Source organism: Schistocerca serialis, chromosome 5, assembly GCF_023864345.2.
Source record: "Schistocerca serialis cubense isolate TAMUIC-IGC-003099 chromosome 5, iqSchSeri2.2, whole genome shotgun sequence".
Taxonomy (NCBI): domain Eukaryota; kingdom Metazoa; phylum Arthropoda; class Insecta; order Orthoptera; family Acrididae; genus Schistocerca; species Schistocerca serialis.
This window is the reverse complement of record NC_064642.1, coordinates 231,591,667-231,609,671: the sequence shown is the minus strand read 5'-3', so window position 1 is coordinate 231,609,671 and position 18,005 is coordinate 231,591,667. Positions and strand designations below refer to the sequence as shown.

The 18,005-nt window shown below is 38.3% G+C and overlaps 1 protein-coding gene across 6 annotated transcripts in view; it reads left to right on the top strand.

Moving 5' to 3' along the window:
* LOC126481228 (endoribonuclease Dicer-like) overlaps window positions 1-18,005 on the top strand; it is a 446,265-nt gene that overhangs the window by 423,315 nt on the left and 4,945 nt on the right. For all 6 annotated transcript variants that reach the window (XM_050104838.1, XM_050104837.1, XM_050104839.1 and 3 more), the window contains one exon: window positions 9,573-9,793. In XM_050104838.1, coding sequence (XP_049960795.1) covers window positions 9,573-9,793 — 221 coding nt within the window. The remainder of the gene's footprint in view (window positions 1-9,572; window positions 9,794-18,005) is intronic.

Below are 18,005 nucleotides of genomic sequence, written 5' to 3'. Positions count from 1 at the left end.
AGTAGCAAATGCATTTAATGACCATTTGTTGAATATAGTAAAAAATATGGGAACAAACAGTTCAAGAGAAAAAGCACAGCAGTATGTTGAGAAACCACTTCTTTTAAAATTCAGTCATATGAATGAATCACCAGCTTCTCCTCCTGAAATTAAGAACTATATATTCCCTCATAAATAAAAGCTAATGTGGATTTGATAGTGTTTCCAACCGAGTACTAAGGATTTGTTCCCATATAAGCAGCCCTGTCTTGTCTGAAATAGGTAATGCACAACTTACTCAAGGCATTTCTTCCAGAAAGATGGAAGCATGCTATTGTTAAACCAATCTAAAAGAATGGTGATAGGAGAGATGTCAGTAAATATCAACCTGTTTCACTACTGACATCATTTTCCAAAATTTTTAATGTGATGTATTCTAGATCAGTATCTCACCTGAATAACAGTAATATCTTCAGCAAATCACAGTTTGGGTTCCAGAAGAGTAGTTCTACAAATTTTGCAAACATTAAATAACAAAATAGCACTGATTTATAATTTCTGTGACCTATCTAAGCCATTTGACCGTGTGAACCATAATATCCTCTTAGACAAACTGAAATTTTATGGAACTGATTGTATAGCCAACCAGTGAATATTGCCGTACCTAACCAGAAGAATTCACAAAGTTGTGCTTAGTAATTCAGACAATGTAATCAGGAGAGATTCCTCTCTTAGGTTGTCGTTGTTCCTCACGTATCCATCTAACATACAACAAACAAAATTAGTTCTTTTTGTTAATGACATTAGTATTGTATGCAAACCAAGCATACATACAGAAACAGAAGAAATGGTAAACAATGTTCTGAACAGTGTCATTGACTGGTTTCCTGCAAAAGGTCTCACTCTCGGTGTTAAAACACACAACATGATAGTAATTTCTTATATGAATTAGCGTTTAATTGATAATTTCACGTAGCAGTTACTTTCAGGCTTGCCCTTTGTTTTACATTTTTCTTTTTGAATTGTGCTTATTGTATTTTGTCTCTTACACATAGATATTATTTTATTGTGGGAGTATTAGTAAACTACGTGGCTCCTAGCAGTGCTGTTTTCTGCTAACTTGTGTCATAGTTACTAATTTTTTTCCTATAATTTAAAAGAGGTAATTTTTTAAATGTTATTGAGAATACCAACTAGTATTCAGTACAAATGTAATATTAAATGTAATAATTTATAGTTACAGTTCTTTATTCCTGTTGTTTCAGTTAATGTTTGAGTGTGCTTTGATTAACATACTACAGTATGTGTATGCACATAGATCACTACTACCACAGTGAGGAGGTGCTGAGCATTTGGACAGGCATGCATTAAAAAACAAAAAGTTGAAAGCTGGTTAGCTTTTAATACAGTGCTACAAACAGACCCACCCACTCCCACCTCAGAGAGAGAGAGAGAGAGAGAGAGAGAGAGAGAGAAATTTTCTGTCATTTCTTCTTGCCATTTTTTCATATTTTAAAAATGGTCACTTTTTGTTTCATATATCCATAATTGTGAGCCAGTCACTTGGCTCTGGAATGAGTCAGTACGTAAACTATACAGTGGAACTTTAATTTTACGTTCTCCAATTTTATGTTTTTCGCACTTCTACATCATAAATTCATAGCCCCTGTGAAAACCCATAAGATCAATGCTAAAAATTCCCTGTTTTTGCGTTTCTTTCTAGTAAAGTTTATTTGATTTTACATTCTTACTCTACATCTTGCTTGACTTCGTCCCATTTTCTTCCTATCGACATTTGATGTGACTGAACGAGTTATAAGGGGCACAAAATCAGATGGTTCACACTGTGGGTGGTTGTGGAGTTAAGGGAAGAGAGGACATGCTGACATAATCCACGATCGGTGTTGCCAACACAACTTGCAATGTTTAGCTTCACCATACAATGATGATGGGTCAGGTACATTTTGCACTACTTTTTGCAGGAACTGGCATAATCGTGACGTGATGGCGACCAGGAATGTGGCTATCGGTTTGTCAATCACTATAGTGTCAAGTTGATATTTGGGGGTGTATTAGTGACAGGAGAATCTCAGTTGTAGCAAGAATTCTATGGGAAATATGTTTTTGCTTGTGCAACATGCAAAATATTTGTGACAAGGAAAAATATGAATGTTACTGCTCATCTTTTCACTCGCAGCAATTTAAGCTATCCTCTTAGAATTCATGCCTAACCACACACTCAGAAATCACCACATATTTTAAAATAGGTAGTGAAGTATTTGTGACAAGGAACAGCATGAATTTTATTGCTGCTTATTTCATTTGCATGAATGTAAGCTGTCACCTTAGGTTTCTGTGTAACCACACACTCAGAAGTCACCTCACATTCAGAAATAAACAGGCAAATAGTTATTTCATCCTTTGGTCTCTGACCAGAAAGTAAAACTTAACTACATCAAGTATTGCCGAACATATGATATTACAATCGTAACAAACATGATAACAATGCTTAGTTGAAAAACACATATTGGCAGGCAGCAAGTTGCAAAACTACAGCCTCTAACTCAGCTAACCATGGCATTATCCATTATGTTACAGCTTACTCACCTGAGGTGTAGTGCATTAGTTGTCATAAGAGCTCTTGAAGCCTTATATCTTTGATGCTTTGTTAATTGAAATTTAGTGATGAGTGTAACGTACTTGTGGTATGATACTTTCAATGCAGCATTGCTTTGAAACAGCTTACTGCACTCAAATGTCACACAGTATGAAGGAAATGAATAATCAAAGGGCACACAGTTCACACAGGGGTAGTTCACAAGTGCTTGCAGAAGTGGGTAGGGGAAAACCCACTAGTGACATCACCACTGCAAAATGTAGTGTGAAGTGGCATCCATACTGCCACTGGAAATATGTTTCTGTTGTGAAACAATGTAGAAAATAATCTTTCCATCAGTTTCTGACTTTATTTCTTGTCTCTCTCTTTCTGTCCACACTGCCAACAAACATTTCTCAGTGTAATCACGTCATCTGCGAAGTTCTTTGTTGTATTGTTTTCATATTGTTGCCACGTCATGTATAGAGATGAGCAAACTGTAATATGTGCTCCTGCATTATTAATACTGAAGGTTCACTCAAATAAAATGAAAGACATTGTCCTTGCCATACATTCTTTTTTTTTTTTATTTATTTATCATGACTTGTGGTATGAGGGCCATAACCATCTCTCAGTGTTGTATAGTTTTATAAAGTAAGGTTGCATTTATCAAAGAATTTCGTAATTGGTTTTAAAACTGTGATATTATTGTGATGGAGAGTTTGTATAGTACTTTGTGATGGTTGATAAAATCGGATAAGTTGTTGTACGAAATTGATTTGTTGGTGTGCATGCAGTTGCCACCTTTGGTGAGTGAAAACATACTATACAACAACTGATGGGAAAACTTGCTACATAAGGGAACTGAATGTGGATGACAGCCGTAGTTTGCATAATTCCACTTGGATATCATAAAAAAAAGCTAGAGAAAGGCAGCTACAACCAGACCTGCTGTTAGTCATAGTTTTTTGTCAATGGGAGATTCATTTCAGAGCCTTAGGTATTTATTTCACATTTCGAAGCAAGCTACAACAAATGACCTTTTTGTTGTTGTTGTTGTTGTTGTTGTTGTTGTTGTTGTCTTCAGTCCTGTGACTGGTTTGATGCAGCTCTCCATGCTACTCTATCCTGTGCAAGCTTCTTCATCTCCCAGTACTTACTGCAACTTACATCCTTCTGAATCTGCTTAGTGTATTCATCTATTGGTCTCCCTCTACGATTTTTACCCTCCAAGCTGCCCTCCAATGCTAAATTTGTGATCCCTTGATGCCTCAGAACATGTCCTACCAACCGGTCTCTTCTTCTTGTCAAGTTGTGCCACAAGCTCCTCTTCTCCCCAATTCTATTCAATACCTCCTCATTAGTTATGTGATCTACCCATCTAATCTTCAGCATTCTTCTGTAGCACCACATTTCGAAAGCTTCTATTCTCTTCTTGTCTAAACTATTTATCGTCCATGTTTCACTTCCATACATGGCTACACTCCATACAAATACTTTCAAAAATGACTTCCTGACACTTAAATCTATACTCGATGTTAACAAATTTCTCTTCTTCAGAAATGCTTTCCTTGCCATTGCCAGTCTACATTTTATATCCTCTCTACTTCGACCATCATCAGTTATTTTGCTCCCCAAATAGCAAAACTCCTTTACTACTTTAAGTGTCTCATTTCCTAATCTAATTCGACTTAATTCGACTACATTCCATTATCCTCATTTTGCTTTTGTTGATGTTCATCTTATATCCTCCTTTCAGGACACTGTCCATTCCATTCAACTGCCCTTCCAAGTCCTTTGCTGTCTCTGACAGAATTATAATGTCATCGGCGAACCTTAGCGTTTTTATTTCTTCTCCATGGACTTTAATACCTACTCCGAATTTTTCTTTTGTTTCCTTTATTGCTTGCTCAATATACAGATTGAATAACATCGGGGACAGGCTACAACCCTGCCTCACTCCCTTCCCAACCACTGCTTCCCTTTCATGCCCCTCGACTCTTACAACTGCCATCTGGTTTCCGTACAAATTGTAAATAGCCTTTAGCTCCCTGTATTTTACCCCTGCCCCCTTTAGAATTTGAAAGAGAGTATTCCAGTCAACATTGTCAAAAGCTTTCTCTAAGTCAACAAATGCAAGGGATGTAGGTTTGCCTTTCCTTAATCTATTTTCTAAGATACGTCGTAGAGTCAGTATTGCCCCATGTGTTCCAACATTTCTGCGGAATCCAATCTGATCTTCACCGAGGTCAGCTTCTACCAGTTTTTCCATTCGTCTGTAAAGAATTCGCATTAGTATTTTGCAGCTGTGACTTATTAAACTGATAGTTCGGTAATTTTCACATCTGTCAACACCTGCTTTCTTTGGGATTGGAATTATTATATTCTTCTTGAAGTCTGAGGGTATTTCACCTGTCTCATACATCTTGCTCACCAGATGGTAGAGTTTTGTCAAGACTAGCTCTCCCAAGGCCGTCAGTAGTTTCAATGGAATGTTGTCTACTCCCGGGGCCTTGTTTCGACTTAGGTCTTTCAGTGCTCTGTCAAACTCTTCACGCAGTATCATATCTCCCATTTCATCTTCATCTACATCCTCTTCCATTTCCATAATATTGTCCTCAAGTACATCGCCCTTGTATAGACCCTCTATATACTCCATCCACCTTTCTGCTTTCCCTTCTTTGCTTAGAACTGGGTTTCCATCTGAGCTCTTGATATTCATACAAATGGTTCTCTTTTCTCCAAAGGTCTCTTTAATTTTCCTGTAGGCAGTATCTATCTTACCCCTAGTGAGATAAGCCTCTACATCTTTACATTTGTCCTCTAGCCATCCCTGCTTAGCCATTTTGCACTTCCTGTTGATCTCATTTTTGAGACGTTTGTATTCCTTTTTGCCTGCCTCGTTTACTGCATTTTTATATTTTCTCCTTTCATCAATTAAATTCAATATTTCTTGTGTTACCCAAGGATTTCTACTAGCCCTCGTCTTTTTACCTACTTGATCCTCTGCTGCCTTCACTACTTCATCCCTCAGAGCTACCTATTCTTCTTCTACTGTATTTATTTCACCCATTCCTGTCAGTTGTTCTCTTATGCTCTCCCTGAAACTCTGTACAACCTCTGGTTTAGTCAGTTCATCCAGGTCTCATTTCCTTAAATTCCCACCTTTTTGCAGTTTCTTCAGTTTTAATCTACAGTTCGTAACCAATAGATTGTGGTCAGAGTCCACATCTGGCCCTGGAAATGTCTACAATTTAAAACCTGGTTCCTAAATCTCTGTCTTACCATTATATAATCTATCTGATACCTTCTAGTATCTCCAGGATTCTTCCATGTATACAACCTTCTTTTATGGTTCTTAAACCAAGTGTTAGTTATGATTAAGTTATGCTTTGTGCAAAATTCTACCAGACGGCTTCCTCTTTCATTTCTCTCCCCCAATCCATATTCACCCACTATGTTTCCTTCTCTCCCTTTTCCTACTCTTGAATTCCAGTCACCCATGACTATTAAATTTTCGTCTCCCTTCACTACCTGAATAATATCGTGTATCTCATCATACATTTCATCAATTTCTTCATTATCTGCAGAGCTAGTTGGCGTATATACTTGTACTACTGTAGTAGGCATGGGCTTCATGTCAATCTTGGCCACAATAATGCGTTCACTATGCTGTTTGTAGTAGCTTACCCGCACTCCTATTTTTTTTATTCATTATTAAACCTACTTCTGCATTACCTCTATTTGATTTTGTATTTGTAAACCTGTATTCACCTGACCAAAAGTCTTGTTCCTCCTGCTACCAAACTTCACTAATTCCCACTATATCTAACTTTAACCTATCCATTTCCCTTTTTAAATTTTCTAACCTACCTGCCCGATTAAGGGATCTGACATTCCACGCTCCGATCCGTAGAATGCCAGTTTTCTTTCTCCTGATAACGACGTCCTCTTAAGTAGTACCCGCCTGGAGATCCAAATGTGGGACTATTTTACCTCCAGAATATTTTACCCAAGAGGACGCCATCATCATTTAACCATACAGTAAAGCTGCATGCCCTCGGGAAAAATTACGGCTGTAGTTTCCCCTTGCTTTCAGCCGTTCACAGTACCAGCACAGCAAGGCCGTTTTGGTTAGTGTTGCAAGGCCAGATCAGTCAATCATCCAGACTGTTGCCCCTGCAACTACTGTAAAGGCTGCTGCCCCTCTTCAGGAACCACAGGTTTGTCTGGCCTCTCAACAGATACCCCTCCATTGTGGTTGCACCTACGGTACAGCCATCTGTATCGCTGAGGCACGCAAGCCTCCCCACCAGTGGCAAGGTCCTTTTACACAGTCTTTGTCTACCAACTGTAGGAGCAGTTTGCTGCAATGTGTCTTGTTTTATTGCTTTTCTTGTACTGCTTGCTTCATATGTTTCACAAGCAGGCATCAACCTGGTGCAACGATAACATCTTGACAGTCTGCTGCCTTGTCCACAGCAATATTTTTGAAAAACTTGCAGGAAAAGAAAACAAAACACATAACAACTGTATACAACAGATGACACAATGCGACATATAACCATACACTTGCGCCATGCAGAGGTGACATGCGGTAGCTGGCCTGAAACATTGTTTCCTTTTTTCTGTATGGACACTGCTACGGCTAGATGTTTCCGTGTTGTTTCTGTTTCAAAAGATGTTTCCAAATGGCGTCTACTTCAAATAGACGAAAACATGTTTCAAGCTTAGTGTGTACATGGCTTAAAATCTACTCAACCCAAGTAAACTAAAGGAAAAAACACACACACACACACACACACACACACACACACACACACACACACACGTGAGAGTCTGACGCCTTTCACAATATTTCAGTTTTTAGTTTAATTCACTATGTTCATCAACTTTTTCTTTTTTCTGGGTGAACACAAAGGAAAGATTTCTCAAAAATGTTTATTTTGAAGTATAATTTTTGGTTGTAGCACCTTGGAAAAAAAGCTTGATTACCTTGTACACATGTACCAATTTCAATTTTTGATGAGTTTTTACTTGCTATTACACATGTGTGATTTTTTTAAGAGCTAATGAAATTTATTACCATAAATTATTCTATAACCATTGTATTGTACATTTAATTTCCTTCATTTATACAGTTTTCACATGGTATTGGTGAGGATTATGATGTTTAATCATGTATGCCAATTAAATAGGTTTTAGCTCCTACTTTAAGGTTTCAATGTGTTTCTCGATTCTGCGTTTTGCTCAGTTTTGCGATTTTGAAGTCTGGATACCACAGAAAGTTAAGATAGAGGTTTCACAGAAATATCAGTAATAATTATAAAACACACACATACACTATCAGTACAAAAATATGGATACATATACAGAATGTAAATAGTAATGATACAGTAGTGCAGTAGTAGTATAAAGAATTTATTATCCTCAGTGGTGGATCCAATCAATAGTCTGTTGAGGCACTACAATTAGTGTCTGTCAATGCAACCAGAGATGTTGCTGCCGAGCCGCTGAGGCCGATAACAGCTTGGATAAAGGATGAACAGCCATGAGCCAGTCTTGGACAGTATGTCGTATGAAATATTTTATATCTCACCTAGCTCCTGTTGGGAATACTGACACTACTGTGGACTGTTGACTTTCTGGCTTACATTCTTGGTGTTTATTCAGTGCTCTTTCCATGACTACCTTGGCTTTGTATATGGATTACATGTTCACATCAGGCAAGAACGCTTTAAAGAGAACATTACAAAAAGTGGTGAATTTGCCACAATTTTTCCATCACCAGGTATAAAAAGATAAGCAGACAAAGAAGATTAGTGGCTTAGTTCATGCATTATTAGCTTAGATAGTTTGTAAAGTAAAGAAATGAAGTGTTTCCGTGCATGACATTTTAATACTAAATTAACAAACTTTTCTCATAAATTCTATTAGCCCATGAGGGATACCTTTTGTTTTATATCTGCAAAAGACTTCTTCTGCTGAGTAGGATGAGTTATCAAGCAGATATTTCTGAAACATATTACCTCTCAAGCATTTAATCTTACTAAGCAGAGCATTGAAGATTTTTAGCACCAGTATATTTTACACCAGTTTGTACCAATACCAAATGCTTCAGTTCAGTATGATGATCCTCTTTTCTTCATGATGTAGGCTGTGTGTTTGAAATTGAGCTGTGTTACTAATGATAAAACATACCAGAGAATTTATGTATTGAGATGGTAATGTAATTATCCCAAATTGTTAGATCTGTTTACAGCATGGGGTTTACAGGTCCTGTGAAAATTTTTGTAAGCTGGCATTTGCCCCAAAATATTATGCTATAACACATTATGGAGTGAAAATAAGGTAGTCAGAGTTTGCAGACTTAGACATGCTGTCGCCAAGATGGGAGATAATCGTAAAACAAATATTGCTAATGACAACAGTTTAATGTCTGGAGAACATGATGTTTCCACTTCAGCTCACTATCTGTATGTCTGCCAAGGAATTTGAAGAGTACACATTCATCATAATCTGGACATTATGTACTATTAGTATTTCTGGGTTGTTCTGCTAATGTGGAAATGGAAACAACTAGTATTCCTTAAATTTATCAATAGTAACTTAATTCTGAACCACCACAGAACGTCCTTGAAGTTGAGATCAGAGTGAGATATTATCCACAACGATACTTATGTCATCTTCCAATATTGTTTAAAGGTTTTTGTTGATTGACAGAGACAGATCATTCACACATGTCAGAAACAGAAAGGGGCCAAGCACCAAACCTAGCGGAGTCCATGCTGTATTGTGCCCCACTCAGATTCTCAGAATTTTGCTATACAGCATTTGAGACAACCACTCAGTGCCTCCTCTGTACGGTCAGCAGTGATCTATCCACATAGTATTTGAATGTAATAATTTTTTTTGTGTGTTTTGTATTGTTCACATGTAGTTTTAAGCACATTGTATACCTGGACCATGAAAAGTTATTCTTGCCAATTTCCTTCAGATTTCTTGGTGACGAGTTATATATATGACAAGTGTCAGAAGCTGTCCCCAGGAAAGATTACAGTCCTTAGAGCAGCACTTGTCAACAACTGCACATTTGCAGCATTTTCTGTAAGGATTGGTTTGCAAAAATATTGCAAATATAGATCTTCGGAGTTGTTTTACAACATTGATGCATTTGTAAAATACCAACAGGAAAATAATCATGAGATAACAGATGAGGTAATTTTTGTTATTGTATTTTTTCATTGTTAGTTGACATAAGGTTCAGTTGGTAGTATATAAATATGAAAATCACAATTTATGGGTAATTTTTTATCAAATTTCATAGTGCAAAGATATTTTAACTGTGACTTTCAATGAGAAAATAAGTTGCATTCACTACTACTTATTTCACTAAAGGAAGTTACTTATGTTTGTTTCTTTCGGTATAAACTCATAGATGCTCTTAATTTTTAACAAAAATTTCTGACAAAATTTTTCAATGCCTTGAAGTAAAAAAATATTTCTTAGTTTGTTTCACAATAGTGAACTCTTGTGTTCCAACAGTCTCAACTTCTGATTTAATTCAAAATAAAAGTTGTAAATGCTGAACATAAAACAGAGTCACCAAATCTCTGATTAGAAGTGGTGACAGTTAAGAGATTAGAAGTAATTAATGGACTCAGAAGAATATTAATAATAAACTGTCTTTAATTGATGGATTAGTAATAACAAAACAGAAAAAGCAATAAACTAAAACTGATTTAGCAAGGAGAAAGTGCAGCAATGAGAATGCAAAGTATATGAAGAAAAGGGAAGGAATGAAGATAGCAGAAGAAAAATCGAGAAGCAAAGTAAAGAGAAAACAATGCCCACCCACATTGCCAAGGTTATTGAGACCGCACTGCAGAAGTTTCATTGGGAAGCCCTTCCACATCCTCCATACAGTCTCAATGTCTCCCAAGTCATTTCCATATTCTTAGAGCCCTAAAGAAAGACATTCATGGTCATCGATGTGCTTTGGATGAACAGGTGCAGGACTGGTTACAATCACAGTTCCATAGGTCACCACAAACGTTTTTCCATGAAGGTATTGACCATCTTGTCTCTCAGTGGTGCTGTGTGGCCATAAATGTGGCTTTCACATCCATAGTTCCTGTGCACATATGCACTTCAAACATCATGGTACTTGGGTCAGTAGTCAATCTTTTACATCATTCCTTTAAAACATAGTAAATAGTGGGGTATATCAGATTAAATACAGTATGTTTACATATCATAATATTGTATAGGTTATGACAGAAAGGGGGGGAGAAGGGGGATATGCAAATTGGAGTTGCAGAGTAGAGTAGAGGGCTTGGGTGAAGGAAAAGCAGTAGCCCCATACTTGGGGAATGAATGTACGAGAGCAGGTGCAAGAATCCTGCATCTCCTGCCATGGCAAGGTCATAGTGGAGGTGCTTTGCCATTGCCTTTCTTTGAGGAATTCTCAAATGTGGATCTGTATTGTGTGGATGAGTGAGTGCTTGTACATTGTAATGTTGGTGTAGTGTTGGGTTTGTGATGTTATAGATGAAGGAGTGAGAGAGGGTAAAACCCTGTTGCAGCACATTGCCTATTCCCCTCGAGTAACACCAGGGGGTCACCACGCCCGCAGTTCATAAGACTGCAGAGAGGTTTGGAACTGAATACAGGACATTGACACGAAGACTGGTGACCATGAACTTTACATCATCATCTCTTCTCTCCTTGCTGGCCAAATACTGGAAGTGAAAATTTTCTCTCACCAGTATTCAGACCAGCTTACCTCAGAATCAACCATCACCGCAAAGTCGTGCTTTACTGACAGGTATTGGCAATTGTAGTCAAAGATAAATAGTTCGGGGGGGGGGGGGGGGGGTAGTAATTATTAACAATACCAGTAAATAATGATCAAAAGTGTACCTAGTAATTGACAAGACAAACCATCAGTATATCTATTTTGTAAATAGTTCTAGGAGTTGCTTTTCTCCAAGCTCTGTCAGATCATTGAGTATCTTATACACTGTACTTTCATGTTGCAGTCAATTTCCTTTCTTCTGAGATGATGATCAGTGGGTTACGAGCAAAATTTTAAGCTTATTCCTTAGGTCTTTATCATATTCGTATTTTGAATAAGAAAGATTACAAAATTTTGTAAGCACCTGAATTTAAAAATCTTCTTATTCAGTAAGTACTGTTTGAAAGTGTATTATGCAATTAACTCTTAGTTTTGAAGCTTATCTTAAAAATTTTCCCTGGAAACAATCTTGCAGTTTTTTCTAAAGTGAATCTCATTTAAATTGTGATTGCATATTGTATTTTTTGCACCTAAATTATTTTAACCTTACTTTCCATTGTTTTATGTTGGTGTTTAATTTCTCTTTCCTGTAGTGATTGGCCTTCAATCCTGTAGCCATTGGCCTTTGGAGTCTGCTTTAAAATGTTCACCTCCTTAATTTTCTCAGTACTGATAATAGATAATTTGAGAATTCTGTGAAATGTAGCTCAGAAGAAAGCATTTTCTGTTTCTGTGGATGATTTGAGTGTGCACTTATAATTGAGTCTGTAGGTGTTGACTTCCTGTATATTCTGAAAGTATGTTGATTGTGTTCCCCCATGTAAGTGTAAAAAATTAATTGCTGCCTACTTTTTGTATTCCACAGTAAAGTTGAGGTAAGGGAGCATACTGTTAGAGCTCGCACCAAATATTCCAGTCCCCCACTATCACCTCTAAACAATGATATGATGCCATAAAGGCAAACTTTTAAAATTATAGAAGTTATTAGCATGCTAGAACTAGTATTGACAATCAGTAACTTCAAATTTAATAAGAAGACGTATGATCAAATAGATAGGTTGGCCAGAGGAATCTCACTTGCTAGGACATTTTCATGACAGAACCAGAGTGCAGGTTTTTAAAATTATTACCTGACATAAAACAAAAATTTATTTATTATAAAAGGTATGTTGGTAACTGATTGTTGTGCAACTTTGAATCAGCGACAGGAACAGAGAATTGCATGTTTCCTAGCCATGTTCCACAGAATTCTGAAATTACCACTTACCATTAATGAGAAAATTAAGGAGATGAACATTTGAAAGAAGATTACAACAGCCAGTGGTTATAGAATTGAAGATACTGTATGCCTGGACAAAGCAATGGAAAGTAAAATTAACCAAGCTTTAGGTGCAAAAAATATATATTTCAATATGTAGGCATGACTCATATGGGATGCTTTTCAGGAAAAAACTGCAAGATTGTTTGAGAAGAAACATATTAAGATAAGCTTCAAAACCAAGAGTGCATTGCATAACTTGCTCTCACATAGTGTTGGCTGCACAGGAAGATATTTGAATTTGGGAGTTTACGAGATTCCTTGTAATAAGTGTAATAGTTTGTATATTGGCTAAACAGAATGCAACTCTTTGGCAAAGTTTGAAGAACATAATGCAAAGGTAGCTAAAGGAAAATCTATCTTCAGTAACCACCTTATTCAAAATAAACATATGAACAACATATTAGGAATAATCTTGAAATTTTGAATAATACCTCTAAACATTCACTGAAGAACGTATTAGATTATGTGGAAACCTACAACCACATGAAAAGAAGAGCAGATAAGTTGCTCAATGATCAAACAGAACTTAGGCAAAGAAATCGATTGAAAAGTGGATATAAGGGCGCTGTGTGATGACAATTACTAGATGCTCTTTTGATCCATAATTTATTGATCTTGTTAATAATCTCCCCATCCCTCTCCAACTACTTACCTGTGACTGTACTATCTGTTTTTCTTTCCTATAAGCCTCTCTTTTGCCATCCTCCTTCCTCATTCCCTCTGTGACATAATCTATACAGGAGTATTCTATGTATATGTATAGTATTTAATCTAATATACCCCACTGTTTACTATGTGTTAAATAAATGACATATGGATTAACTTCTAGGCCTCGTCCTTTTACTGTTATACATTGTCACTTTCTTTTTTTTTAAACGGAAATGAAAACTAGAGGTACAGTTACTGAGGGCAGATGTGGTTTCACTGCTTTAAACCTTATACCATCTGGAATATGTAGACTTTTAAAGGATTGGAGTGCCACCACAGTGTTGAAAGCTGTGTTTGTTTACATGTAGGGGTTGTACATTCCTGCCCATTGTGTGAGCCACTGACATAGATGCATTCCTGGCCAATATGTAAAATTGGAGAATGATGATTAACAAATTGTGCAAATTTTTAACAATCACTTTAGCAGCAAAAATAGGATTAAGAGGGTCAGAAGGAGAACACCAACCCATGTTCAGAAAGGATAGGTTAAATATAAAAGTTCCTGCCAGATTAAAACTGTGTACCAGACTGAGATTTGAACTCAGGACCTTTGCCTTTCGCGGGCAAGTGCTCTACCATCTGAGCTACTCAAGCGCAACTCCCGACCTGTCCCCACAGCTTCCTACCTTCCTATAGTTGTAGGTGAAGTGTTTATTGCTGTTAAAAGTAGTCTGCCTTGTAGTGAAATTGAAGTAGATAGTTCCTGTGAGTTAGTTGTTGAACAGCTCAAAGATAACTTTAGTTTCATTTCAAATAGGTACCCCACTCAAACAATTATTATTCATGGTGGCTTCAATCAATTCTCAATATCTTGTCAAAAATACATATTTAAAGTTGGTGGTAGGCACAAAATGTCATTTGAAATTGCATTGAATACTTTCTTAGAAAATTAATTTGAACAATTAGTTCAGGAACCCACTTTGAGGAGCAAATGGTTGCAAAAACATAACTTGATGCCTTAGTAATAGATAATCATGGCCAAATAAGGACCATAATGATAGTGCAGGGATTCTATGACCTCCCTCCTTCGTGACATAACCTATACAATATTATGATATGCAAACATTTTGGTTTTAACCTGATGTACCCCACTATTTACTATGTTTTAAATGAATGATGTAAAGACTGGCTAGTGGCCCCTTCTCACCGTATCTGGTAAGTCTCCCCTGACCCAGGGTTCTGGGTGACTTTTCTGAACTCTGCCCCTTATCCTAAACCTCACCAGTCCTTCTCCCTCACCCCTCTTCATTCCTCTTCAACTCTTCTGCCAGAAGAAGGAGCCACTGGCTCCAAAAGCTTGCAAATTTTGATACCTTTTATATGTGTGTCGTCCTGCCACCATTTGGTGAGTGAATTTTTTATCAATCCAATTACATTACATTTATGTAATATGTTATTTGCAATGAAAAAAGATTAATACAAGCAGTTTCACACCTGACATCAAGGTATTTAGGAAGACATATTTTAAACAAATTATTTTGTAATATAGAGTTTTGTAAGTGAAATATCACATAATGAGCATCTTTAGTACCAGTTTGAATATTGTAATATTAATTGTTAAACTGCATTTTGATTACTTCTATTTACAAATGCTTCAATGCTGAAATTACATTATTTACTATATACAAGTGTTTCATCAACCATTTTGAAGATTATCATCTCCTGAACTGTTTAAAGACTCAATAACCAGTCACAGTATTGCATAGCATTTTCCTAGAACTTTCTATTAATTACGTTTGTGTAACTGTACTACCATCATCTTTCTGGATTAGAAATTACTGTTCCAACTTACTTTTTACTTTTTCATGTCCGAAAACCAGTTCACAATCTTTCATCCCAGTATAGGACCACGTCCAAGGCTTCTTTCTTGTCCAGCCATAAATTGTCAGGTTTGCACCTATAAGGGTAGTTTGAGCAGATGTGCCATATCCTGCACAGCACCACAGTGCACCTATCATCCATGGTTCCAAGACCCCACCTAATCATGTTTGTCTTCACTGGGGCCACCCCTGTCCTTATTCGGTTCAATGTCTTCCAGTTTGTGCTGAATCCAGTGGGCACTTCCTGTGCAGGTGGGTAATCAGCTGGTGGTTCTTCTATTATCATGGCTAAGAACCTTTTATGGGATTTCAATCGCCCGGGTTTGCACTCACTCCCAAAAAGGGGATGCTGATCGTCAACAGTTTGTCTGAGCCTCTCTGTGAATTCAAGTGATGTTCTCCGAGAGTTGGGATTCACAAACCCAGCACCTCTATATAGTTTTGGTAGGGAAGTAGGTTTATGCATCCCCTGGTTAATCGACGTGTTTCACTGAGACTTATGTCGACCTTCTTTGCGTGGGTTGACCTGGACCATACTGGGCAGGCAAATTCGGCTGTAGAGAAACATAAGTCTTGTGCGGTGGTTTTTAATAGTGGTTCTTAATATGGAAGGTTTAGCACGCCATGTGCTGTTAGCTAGTTTCCACAGAATATTATTTCTGGCAGTTAATTTTTGTCACGTCTTTCCACAATGGTACCTGTATGTCAGAGATTTATCAGGTGCCACGCCCAGGTTAAGTTGGTTTGTTGGTTTGTTCCAGTGTGGTATTATTCCAAGAGATGTTAAGTTTATGGTTAGCTTGCCAGGATCGAAGTTGGAAGGTGCTGACTTGTGTTTTGGATGGGTTTAGCTTAAGAAAGTGTTTATATATAACACTTTCTTAAGCTAAACCCATCCAAAACACTTATATATAATAGAGGGAAACATTCCATGTGGGAAAAATATATCTAAAAACAAAGATGATGTAACCTACCAAACAAAAGCGTTGGTATGTTGATAGAGACACTAACAAACACACACACACACACACACACAAAATTCAAGCTTTTGCAACCCACGGTTGCTTCATCAGGAAAGAGGGAAGGAAAGGGAAAGACGAAAGGATGTGGGTTTTAAGGGAGAGGGTAAGGAGTCATTCCAATCCCGGGAGCAGAAAGACTTACCTTAGGGGGAAAAAGGGACAGGTATACACTCGCGCGCACACACACACATATCCAACTGCACATATACAGACACAAGCAGACATATGTAAAGGCAAAGAGTTTGGGCAGAGATGTCAGTCGAGGCGGAAGTACAGAGGCAAAGACAGGTTGAATGACAGGTGAGGTATGAGCGGCGGCAACTTGAAATTAGCGGAGGTTGAGGCCTGGTGGGTAACGAGAAGAGAGGATATATTGAAGGACAAGTTCCCATCTCCGGAGTTCTGATAGGTTGGTGTTGGTGGGAAGTATCCAGATAACCCGGACGGTGTAACACTGTGCCAAGATGTGCTGGCCGTGCACCAAGGCATGTTTAGCTACAGGGTGATCCTCATTAACAACAAACACTGTCTGCCTGTGTCCATTCATGCGAATGGACAGGTTATTGCTGGTCATTCCCACATAAAAAGCTTCACAGTGTAGGCAGGTCAGTTGGTAAATCACATGGGTGCTTTCACACGTGGCTCTGCCTTTGATCGTGTACACCTTCCAGGTTACAGGACTGGAGTAGGTGGTGGTGGGAGGGTGCATGGGACAGGTTTTACACCGGGGGCGGCTACAAGGGTAGGAGCCAGAGGGTAGGGAAGGTGGTTTGGGGATTTCATAGGGATGAACCAAGAGGTTACGAAGGTTAGGTGGACGGCGGAAAGACATTCTTGGTGGAGTGGGGAGGATTTCATGAAGGATGGATCTCTTTTCAGGGCAGGATTTGAGGAAGTCATATCCCTGCTGGAGAGCCACATTCAGAGTCTGATCCAGTCCTAGAAAGTATCCTGTCACAAGTGGGGCACTTTTGGGGTTCTTCTGTGGGCGGTTCTGGGTTTGAGGGGATGAGGAAGTGGCTCTGATTATTTGCTTCTGTACCAGGTCGGGAGGGTAGTTGCGGGATGCGAAAGCTGTTTTCAGATTGTTGATGTAATGGTTCAGGGCTTCAGGACTGGAGCAGATTCATTTGCCACGAAGACAAAGGTTGTAGGGAAGGGACCAATTGATATGGAATGGGTGGCAGCTGTCATAATGGAGGTACTGTTGCTTGTTGGTGGGTTTGATGTGGACGGATGTGTGAAGCTGGCCATTGGAAAGATGGAGGTCAACGTCAAGGAAAGTGGCATGGGATTTGGAGTAGGACCAGGTGAATCTGATGGAACCAAAGGAATTGAGGTTGGAGAGGAAATTCTGGAGTTCTTCTTCACTGTGAGTTCAGATCATGACGATGTCATCAATAAATCTGTACCAAACTTTGGGTTGGCAGGCCTGGGTAACCAAGAAGGCTTCCTCTAAGCGACCCATAAATAGGTTGGCGTATGAGGGCGCCATCCTGGTACCCATGGCTCTTCCCTTTAATTGTTGGTATGTCTTGCCTTCAAAAGTGAAGAAGTTGTGAGTCAGGATGAAGCTGGCTAAGGTAATGAGGAAAGAGGTTTTAGGTAGGGTGGCAGGTGATTGGCGTGAAAGGAAGTGCTCCATCGCAGCGAGGCCCTGGACGTGCGGAATATTTGTGTGGTTAATTGTACCATATGCAGAGCTAAGGTCGACCAGGGCTAGCCCTGATATCTTTTTTATTTTCGTATCCTTCATCTATGT